This window comes from Ruditapes philippinarum, unplaced genomic scaffold (genome assembly GCF_026571515.1).
Source record: "Ruditapes philippinarum isolate M1 unplaced genomic scaffold, ASM2657151v2 ctg15737_1_1_1_1, whole genome shotgun sequence".
Classification (NCBI taxonomy): domain Eukaryota; kingdom Metazoa; phylum Mollusca; class Bivalvia; order Venerida; family Veneridae; genus Ruditapes; species Ruditapes philippinarum.
The window spans coordinates 1-11,402 of NW_026866224.1; the positions used below are offsets into that span (position 1 = coordinate 1).

At 32.3% G+C, this 11,402-nt stretch overlaps 1 protein-coding gene across 1 annotated transcript; it reads right to left on the reverse strand.

The window, feature by feature from the left end:
* Nucleotides 1-7,987: 7,987 nt before the first annotated feature.
* On the reverse strand, nt 7,988-9,523 carry LOC132731820 (uncharacterized; the record flags this gene model as incomplete). The annotated part of the gene is made up of 2 exons (XM_060718093.1): nt 8,521-9,523; nt 7,988-8,274 (listed from the first exon to the last, which is right to left on the reverse strand). Coding segments are annotated over exons 1-2 (1,290 nt in total), but the record flags the coding sequence as incomplete, so codon positions are not given.
* Nucleotides 9,524-11,402: the final 1,879 nt, after the last annotated feature.

Here is an 11,402-nt window from a genome sequence, read left to right on the forward strand (position 1 = left end):
AAAACCTGAGGAGAAAAAACAAAAAGCTTGAAAGAAGGACGATCTGTATTGAAATCAGTGATAAATAAGAAATAAACGATTATACATTAAATCAACGCGCGTTTAACTCACGACGAATGTAAAATGTCCATCGGTAAAAATGTTGTGAGCATCTTCCGTTCCTCGTTGTGAGCACCCATCTTTGACGTGTGACACGATAAACAAGGTGAGTTTTTCATAATTTTTGATGATTACAGACATTTATGTAAAAATATCGGAATGCAGTTAGCTAGCGATGTGTTTTCCGAGTATGCACATGTAAAGATATTGCCTGTTGGTGGACAATTTGATGGAAATACCGTGCGACGCAGTCACTCGGGGTAGCTGGAAAACTGGAGACAACTTCTTTCCGGACCAAATTTAACATTGAAAACGTCGATTCTGGGGAAGTGCAATCTAACCTAAAACAGATGCCTACAAGTCTTCAGTGTAAATTATTACCTGAAAGTCTTCATAGAAACGAAGATTTACCCTGTTTTGCTTTAATCCTCGTTGTGAGCACCGTAACCTCGTTGTGAGCAAGACAAGCGCAGTGCGTGTCTGGTTTAAATATGTAATTCAAATGGCGAGAATACAATTTTCAATCTACCAAAAGCAATCAAAACGTTTTTGCACAGCAGCATTTCTTTGCAAGACGTTAGTTTTGAACTGTCCGTCCGTCCGTCAATCCGTCCGAAAACTTTAACATTGGCCATAACTTCCTTATTAGTAAACGGATTTGATTCATATTCACAAGACCTTCCTACGGACCTGTATTTTTTACCTTGACACCTGAATAGCCTCTACCTTGAAGGTCAAATTGTCCAAAAACATTTAAGATTGGCCCTAATGTCCTTATTAGTAAATTAATTTAATTCATATTTAGGCACAACGCCTCTTTGGACAAGGCCTTGCAACTGGCCTATATTCTTTTGACCTTGACTCATGAATGACCTTCACTTTGAAGGTCAAATTGTCCAAAAACTTAAAAATTGGTCATAACTACCTTATTAGTATACGGATTCTACTCATATTATACTCCATTGGTGGCATATCTGTACTTGCCCTGGCCTGAAAAAGATTAAAACTACTAGAAAAACTGTCAGTGATGCATAAAAATCAAAAGAAAAGTTGAGGTCATGTCTCTTGCAAAACATTCTTTTCAAACAAACACACTGTAAAATCAGCTAACACAACATTTTACTAGTAGTGTAACACCTAAGAAGTTAAGGAGATTTCTAAAAATGCCACTATTTCATGATGAAAATGCTACTTAGATGTCAAACACAGACTGTCATGAGCTTTTTAAGCGTGTCTACTATCAGAAGCCCAGGAACACCCGGAATTACGATATGGACATCTCGCGGAGATTATTATTTGTTGTTGTACACTTACCCAGCACTACGTTATTCTACTAATAACCCGATGGTGGATAACACAGCAGAGCACAGATAAACCTACGTTTTGCAAATGGTCGTTGGCATGACAAAGGGTTGAACGGTCAGAGCGTCATACATTCGTAGTGCCAGAGCAAATCCAGGCAGAGCCCAGTACGGTGAATAAAAGCCAAATGATAAATTTATCATAACTTATTCATGTATTAAAGCTAGCAAATTTGTTTTTTAAAGATATGGTTTTTGGGGTTTTTAATTTATTTTGAATTTTAAACACAAAGTAATTTTACAAAAAAGGGAAAACCAAAAAAAAAAAAAAAAAAATTTGAATTTTCAAATTTTTGGAAAATGGGGGAAAAAAAAAAAAAATTAAAAATTGCAAATTGTTTTCCCAGAAAAATAAAGGCAGTTTTTTAATTTTAAACCCTTTATTAAAATATAATTTTATGTTAACTGGCCAAATTATGTAGAAAAAGAAGAACTATTGCAAAGAGAAAACTATTGTTCAAAAACGTTTTGATTGCTTTTCGTACATTGAAAATTGTATTCTCGCCATTTGAATTACATATCAAAACCAGACACGCACTACGCTTGTCTTGCTCACAACGAGGTTATGGTGCTCACAACGAGGATTAAAGCAAAAAAGGGTATATCTTCGTTTCTATGAAGATTTTCAGATAATAATTTACGCTGAAGTCTTGTGGGTATCTGTTTGAGGTTAGAATGCACAAAACGTCACCAGAATCGACGTTTTCAATGTTAAATTTGGTCCGGAGAGAAGTTGTCTCCAGTTTTCCAGCTACCCCGAGTGACTGCGTCGCACGGTATTTCCATCAAATTGTCCACCAACAGGCAATATCTTTACATGTGCATACTCGGAAAACACATCGCTAGCTAACTGCATTCAGATATTTTTACATAAATGTCTGTAATCATCAAAAATTATGAAAAACTCACCTTGTTTATCGTTTCATACGTCATAGATGGGTGCTCACAACGAGGAACGGAAGTTGCTCACCACATTTTTACCGATGGACATTTTACACTCGTTGTGAGTTAAACGGGCGTGAAAATATTCTAGGAACATTAATTATATATCAGCAACGAGTCAAACAGGAATGGAGAACTATTTAAGTAATAAATAAATAAACTGAAAATATTAAAACATTATGATGTTTATCAACACTATTGTTATATTGCTACTATAATAATAAGAGATAATTTTATTAAGGAAGCACTGAAATGAACTCTAAATTATTATTAATTGGTTGTTAATTGATTATTAATTGATTAATTGATTAATAAGTTAAATTTTTAACGCTGTTGAATCTTAATTTTCATTTTAGCTATTGCATTGTTTCTGACGGTTAATTTTTTAAGAGTTTCGCTATTGTTATTGATGTCAGATGGAACTTAGACATTTTAAGTGGAGGGTAATGATACATCCCGTATTTATTCTTTGTAAACAAGCTGTTTTTAGAACTAGGTCAACACAAGTTAATCAAGATTTTAGTAAGTACAGAGAGTGTCAATACACAATTTTAAGGGAAATCATTTTTATACTCACTTTGGCATTAATCTGAACTAATATTGCTTTTAGAGTATTGTTTCATCTTTAGTAATTACAAATTTAAACTGGTTGTAAAGCACATCCCTCTCTTGAGGCAGCCATGTTTTTCCAATTGCATTATGGGTAGTTACCCATGACAACTATATAGAATAGTGTCAGACTCTGAAGCTGTCAAACGATTTTTTTAAGTAAATTATTCACAGATAAGCTGCAGATCAAAGATACCAAGGTGACAGTCATGTTATTTAGGGTTTAATCTTTTGATTTATGTAAATTTTTGAGGAACTTTAATTCATTTTTCTGATTTAAATTTAATTTTTCTTGTTCTATACAAGGCTGTTCCATGTACACTTTATTGAGCTGTGTACATTTTGCACACAATTTCTAGGTTGTGTTCAGAGTTTCATTGAGTGCACACAGTCAGTTTGTGTGTGCACACATAATTTTAGTGTGCAGCTGAGGAGTATATAAGCTCCTGTAAATTCAGCCGGAGCAAGTTTGTGAGATATTGAGCTTGGGTTTTGAAAGTAAATATTTTTCTGCAATTGTAAGTCAATTTAATGATTTTTCTCTCTTTTGCATTTATAAAAAAACTTTTATCAGTCATTTAAAAGTAAAAGTTATCATTTTGAAGTAAGGAATTTATTGTTTAAACTAAGGATTGTTGACAGATATGTTTGCATTTTTGACCTTAATTACATTAAGCTAATTTAACACAGATTAAATTTTAATTATTACACTGCTTAAATTATTGTTTGGACTTTGTTTACGTCATATGTGTTTTGCTGACATTTTTGAAAGTTTTAATTATTCATATGATAATTTTGATAAATACTAATGAAATAAATAATAACATTTAAATTTACTAAATCTTGTACGTGTTTCTTATAATAGAAATAGTTTAAGTAAAGGTATAGGTAAATAAACCCTTAAGTTAGAAACTTCCGATTAAGCTTAGCCATATTCGAGCCACACTCCCCCCGATTTTGTCCAGAAGTAACTTGAGCAGAGATCTTGGAATTCAACTTAGAGATACCTAAACCGACCAGAGCGCAACAATATTTACTCCTTAGGGTCTCTACTTACAATTGGTACATTTTCTCATTATTCTATTTATCAACAAAAATATAATAAGAATATTATTTTACAGCCTGTAAAGGACAAGGACTAGGGTAAATTCCTATATTGATTAAGTAAAAGAAAGAGCATCGAAACACGAGGCTATCTGATTTGTACGAGGGGGCGTAGCCCCCGAGTATAAATCAGATTGCCGAGTGTTTTGATGTTCTTTCTCTTTTGTATCATAGTCAAACATAAAAACACGTTCCCTGATACCACAACATGAAACCCCACAAAAAAGTAAACAATGAACGAGCATCTGAATATGATATTTCCATCGCTTTCCCTTTCTCTGTCGTCACAATATGTAAACCCCGGACAAAATGAACCAATCAATGGGCATGCTCTGGAGTGCGGGTAACTAATACCCGCACTCCAGTTAACGCACGGTGCATGTATGTATACGATTTAACTCTGTCACATTTTAAACAGAAAGGTCCCCAAACTATGATACAACTTTTGTAAGTATATTTTTTAAATTTGGGATACATTGAATTCATTCATAATATAAATTAAGTTTTAAATAATCAGTTTGAAAATTGCTAAAAAATATATATATTGATTTATAGAATTCTGTTAATTATAAAAATGTAAAAATATCTAGTACTACATTTTTTTCTCTTGCTTTTATAGAATAACTTCCCTTTTGTAGATTTTCTGTTTTATATAACATTTTTCTTATGGATAATTTGTTTATTATTGTTATTGCTTTAAGTTCGTAAGATATATACTGAATAAATAATATTATATTGTTTTATAAAAGCAGGCAATATTCTTTTACATAATATAGACAAACACTGTTAATCACCTATCTAAACATTCAGTTATTTCTCAATTTTGAAACAAGCATAATATGACGAAATTGAATATCTTCATAACAATATGTTTATTTTGATTAGCATTATATTAATAATCAAAAGTCAAGTTTCAAAATGTCATTCATAAACGAAAAGTAATTTATATAATCCACTATTACACCTCTTTAAATGTGTTTTACTAATATAAATGAAATAAGACATTACTTAATATTATTTTTTTTTAAATTGCCTGTGTTCATATTTTCATTAAGATCTTTTTAATTAAATGATATTTAACTTGCACGGAAATACTTTTATATAAGATAAAAGTGTCAAAAATCATGTTGTGGATTGACGTTTTCTTAGAGAGACTGTATTTAGTGCTTTTATCCTGCTGTGAAATGTAGTCTAGTACTGGTGTAACTCTCCAGGAACGATGGATAGGAAACTACCCGCCTATATGACTGAAATACTGTTGGAATAAGGCGTAAAATGAAACAAACAAACTGCTGTGAAAGGGACACCCAGGGTAAATAACCATTCGCAAATTATAGTATACAAGGTTGATCGTTATAAAAAATGGTAATGAAAATTCTATTTTGTACAAGAGGGAAACGGTTTTATTGAAATGATAAAAAAACAAGTTATTTTTAACACATTAAGTACTTTTTGAAATTTATTCAAAAACTAGTATTTGTTGAATGTAAGTTTAAGTATAAGCTATTCAGACTTCTCTTGCGGAGCTGTATAACAGTTAAATTAATTACTACACGACGTTTCATGTTTTATTTTTAAAAACAGGTTTGAAATCTAACTATTTGAATATTTCAATCTACTTATACCCAACATATCTGCATTTCTTCTACAGCAGTACAAAATTCATAGGATATCTTCTAAAACTTCTTCAAATAAATACCTATAACTTGTGAAAATACACAGACATATCTCTTAATCTGTTACTATCATGGTCCAAAGTATAAACTTCACTTTGAACACTCCTTCTTTTAAGATAAGTATGTTTTGAAGCGTTTATTTTTTTTTTTCTTTTCTTTTTTTTAAATAATTTACTAACTGGAGGCAAACCACTTTAAAATTTGCATTATTCACAAGAAAAGGTATTTTTACTTTCCTTGCTAATTAGGAGTACTTTGAAAGGCGGCGTTCAATGAACGCAAGTCTTTGAAGTCTAAAGTCTTCCTTTTACACTTAAATGTTTATTCTTATGTTTAGTATTATGTGACAATGCCTGGGTAGAATCTAATCTTATCAGTGTCAAGCTGTTTATTGGAAGGCCTGATGATGAGCTTGTATATCACTCTTTTGTCAACTTACACAATGGACATTTTGGAAAGTCAAAAATAACATAAAAGACCAGCAAAATTGTTTAAGATTCAAACGGCTCATCAAACTATTTTATGATTTCAAGAAAGAAACAAAATCTTTTTTATCCTACCATTAACATATATATCTAATATGTCCTAGTCAGTCTCAGTTTGAGAATAAAGGATTATCAAATATTGTAATTTAAAAAAATAAAGAACCAACTATTAATTATTAGAATGGAACAGAACAAACTTTTATTTGTACATAGTACATTATTATATTCCATAGACCATACAATTTCCAAACACATTATTATCATCATATTTGTCACTCAAATTATCGAAAACTGTTTATACTTTATTCATAAAAACAGTTCACCAACAATTTTGACTCAATGACAACTTATTCGATCCTTTCCTTAGTGAGATAAGACAGCCAAGAACCGACTAAGGTGTATAAAAAGGCTTAAACTTGCACAAATTATCGCCCAAGATTTTTAAAATAAATGTGCGTCAAAATATAAATTGATGGTATTTGGACCATTACAATATATAACATATTTCTTTTTCTTTTCATGTAGTATATTTGCGAGAGAAATATATATGACATCAAAACTTATCAATAAATTGCAAATAGAACTCAAAATAATATATTTCTCCGGATATATATCTTTGTTTATCTTGATTTAACATTGTGAGAAGATGATTTAGTAAAATATATACATTTCCTAAATAATTTCATGCTAAAATTAACAATACTTCAGCTTGCTTACGGAACATCGGTGGTCCCACTCAGGTGCCCGTTTGTGCCTGAAATAATGTACAGAGATTCACCTGGCGTCTTCCGCCACAAGTAAAGCTGGAAAGTTGCCATATGACCTATACTGGTTGGTGCGACATAAAACTCATCCAAAATAACATGTAGTTCTTGACTTGGCATATACAAATAATGTTGCCATGGCGTTATGATAGATAACACAACAACTCGAATAGGTACAAATATGACGTATGAAAAGTATGGGCTGTGATGATTGATTCAAACTTAACGTGATTCAAAAATATTTGAGTATAAGTTTATAAGTAATTTCAAAAAAGCAATTTCATATAGAAAGAAGCAGGTGAAACTAACAGAAATGATATTGATCAATTGACTTTACAGATGAACACACAATTACACAATTATTCGAACACTTGTAGCTGAATAAGTGAATAAGATAACATTGACACAGATCATGCGTTAATTGTCATATTTGCAGTGCTACATAGAAGTTTAATTTTTGTCAAATGAATGATTTGTTCTCAGTGTTAAGTACGATGTATCAAAATGAAATAAATAATAGAAATAATCATCATTGAACTGTTTTCACTCATTAGATGTAAGATTCATACAATTGTTCTTGATTGTATAACTTATCAACAAATTGGTTTTGAATGTTGGTGTAGTTATAAAAGTCACATTTTAACATGGGACTCATATCCAATGACTATATATGTATGCACTGTCTTGGTCATCCTGAAACGATCATAATTTTCACCTTATATTGTGAATCATGTATGTACTATAAGATACTGATGATTGCGTAATTATAATGATATTTTAAATTTCTGCATTTTCAAGTTTCCTGACCAGGAATTGGAAACAACAAGAAATGATTTATCACGCGAGACACATGCTCTATATGGCAATTCCATATCTATCTTGAATGATGACAAGATCTGACCAGTTTGTAATATCTGTACAATAGAGTTTGTGTTTTTACTACAAACCAGGATAGTATCAGAGGGACCAACTGCTAGACCAAGTGGTACTTTTATCTGATCATCCTTCACAACTACTCTCGTGTTTGCCTTTACGTCATATATGTAGACAGTATTCTCGTATCTATCTGTAAGCACCACTTTATCACTGTTCCGTATGTAAGTGCAAGTGCTTGTGCCTAAAGGACATGCCTTGTTCGGAAAGTCGATACAAAAAACGTATGACTCTCCTGACAACGTTACTATTTCAACAGGTATTTGGCAATTAAATGTCCCAACCATTAATTGTCTATTTTCTTTTAAACATATAGAATCATATTTCGTTGTTATATTATATTTTCTACTTGAACTTATTTCATTAGCTTCACTAACACGTAAGAATTCTATTATATATTCCCTGCCAGTTGTTATCGCTACTTCATCCTCAGATACAGCAACAACGGACAATGGATAATAAGATAACTGATATGACCCTACTTTTTTCAATTTTTCATTGTAAACTATCAATTTGTTATTGTTATGATCCACAGCAACTAGTCTACCATCGGGTAGAAAGTCTAATCCGGTAATGAATGGTTCCCTGGTGTTCTCTTCTGTCTTCTTTAACTCAAATGAAGAAACTGGAGTTAATGTCATCCCCTTATTAACAGCATTCACAATTTCCCGTTGATGGTATTTTAATGTGAGCTGTCCCGGAACATAGTCGGTAATTGATTGCGGTGGCAGATTTAATTGTTCGTCAAAATCAAATGAAATGGTCATCGTCTGGCAGTAGTTCTTACATTCCCCATTGAGATTTCTGCATACAAAATTGACTTCAGTATCCATCCTCTGTTCTGCTATAAATTTCTGCGTTGGAGTTCCATTTTTGTAAATGCTATGAACCGTTTCTAGATACGCTGTAACTTTATGCAAATGTTTCTCGATTTGAAATTGCTTCTTTTCAAGATTATCTAATGTTTCTTTTTGAAGAGTTTTGGCTCTCTTAACAATTGCAACTTCTAACTCGTCAAATATTCCCATTACTTCATCTCGCATTTCCCTTATTTTTGCTTGTATTTCTTGAACGTCTTGAACAAGTTGATCTTTCGAAGTGATAATGTCTCTTGCAATATCTTCTGCATTGTCGTTGGCTTCCTGCCATATATCATCTAAATCAGAACTTGATGACGTCATTTTCCCGATAATTTTCCCGACCTCAGCAATGCTTTTACATGCACGATGATCAACAATGTCGCAAGTTCTGCAACAAAGCTTGTTCTCATCTTCACAGAAAAAATCTAAAACCTTTGTGTGTTGATCACATCTGATTAGATGAGCTACTTTTGCATTTAGCAGTTTATGACTTGTAAAGATGGCAAGCACGTTATGTACATTTGAACAATCAATACACTGGAATTCATTACACGTTGAACAAAATTTGTCAGCCACAATTTTCTTATCTTTACTTAAACATGGTTGACACATAATTTCTTTGACACGGCGTTTATACAAAGTGTCCTTGACACGCCCAGGAACTTCATCGTCCTCTCCACCGTCCGCCATTATGTTCAACAATGATTGTCTATTTTTTAATTCAAGTTAGTTTATATTCTCAACGCATTATTTTAGCAAATCTGTATCAATCCGATTTAATATTTCAATGCATATATGCAAGTTTTATAAACGTTTCATATAACAATATGTATCTGGTATCAGTATTCTATCCCTGTGTTATCTTTCGTATGTTTACAGTGCGTTGCTACAGTAATATTGGAAACGCGGAAGTTAAATTGACTCAAATTGGGTGAGGTACAACTTCTGAAATATGATATGATTATTATTGATATATATATATATATTTTTCGGTTTGTTCTATAGATGGATTTCATAGTATCAATGAACATTTAGCCTTTTAGTATAATTTTCGATATTTTAGATAAGTTTAAGTGGGATTAATATCATAATTCGATACTGGCTCTTAAAATAGATTTATTAATCAATATCAGACGGGACAAGTGGCTTTGACATTCATACATTTTGATATTTAATGTTTAACATTAAACATGAATGATTTATTACGTAGCGACCTATATTTCAATTCGAGGAACCCTAATCTGCCTTAAATACTCGCTAAGGACCCCGCAATAATGAAGGTTAACGTTAATAGAAATATATATGATAACAGAAAGGTTTTTATTAAGAGATACAATTAAAAGAAAAAAATGTCTCTAGTAAGTGAAAATTGTTTTACAGAACAATATTCAAAATGATGAATGATAGTAGTGTCATTTCAAGCGATGTCCAATTTTCATGATCTTCCTTAATTAACAGATGATAACTACAACAATCGAGGAAAACTTATGACGTTTTAAGACTTTATGACCACAAATGTTTATATTTCAGTAATAAACATGTATTTTCACGTCATTCTTAATATATATCACGTAATCAATAGTATTTCGATTCCTGGTTAGAGTGACATTTACTGTCAAAACATTACATAGGTGTTGCTTTCACATCTATGATGTCGCTTTTAAAATGCCTCAGGCTCGGTTTCCAAGGCGGCGCCCCTCTGTGTTCCTCAGATGTATGTCTATGTTGTTTTATACTGTTTTAGTGACACTTTTGCTCGTGTCTCTTGTTGTTTCTCGTCTACGGTAAGTATATTCCCTTTGTCCCTAGTTTTTATTTATTTTATTCCCCCCCCCCTTCCCCGTGTCTCATGTCCCCTTCCCTTGTGCCTTTTGACATTATGGGCCTTATATTAAATCATTTATTTGTTTTCTTTTAGTTCCTTATCAGTTACTAATTATGTATTCTGAAGAAGTGGTTTGCCTGCCCGTGCTCTGTCTTGTGCCCTGTCCTGTTTTTCTTTGGGGTCCTCCTGGGCTCCTTGCCGCTGGGTCGGGTGGGGGCAGCGTTCATTGAATGCCACCTTTCCTTGTCGATCTTGTTTATCATATTTGATTGAGAGTGCTCATGGACGGTAGTGGTAAATGCAAGCTACCGTCCACGTACAAAAGCACCAGCTTAAGCAGTGTTCAACATTTATAGTATAAAGTTGGTGAAATTTGAAATTAAGAAACATCCGCATATGTGTTCATAAGGTGGTGATCATGATCAAAAATCTTCAATGCGATACTTTAAAATTTGTTATTAAAGATTGTTTCCTTAACAGAAATGTTAATAAGAATATTGCTTGTTTTTTTATCATATAAATATTTGTCTCCAAACGGGCGATTCTGGAAATACAAAATAATAACTAATCTTGTGTAGCTGCATTGTCATATTATTTATACATAGATGTACATTTAATGTATATGTTTACGACTACATGTACACGCGCTCAATGATACGGATATGTACGCATGCTAAAGAATATATAAATTTCCACATGCGCTTGATAACAGCATGCATATGTTCTTAGTATGAACATGTGTTT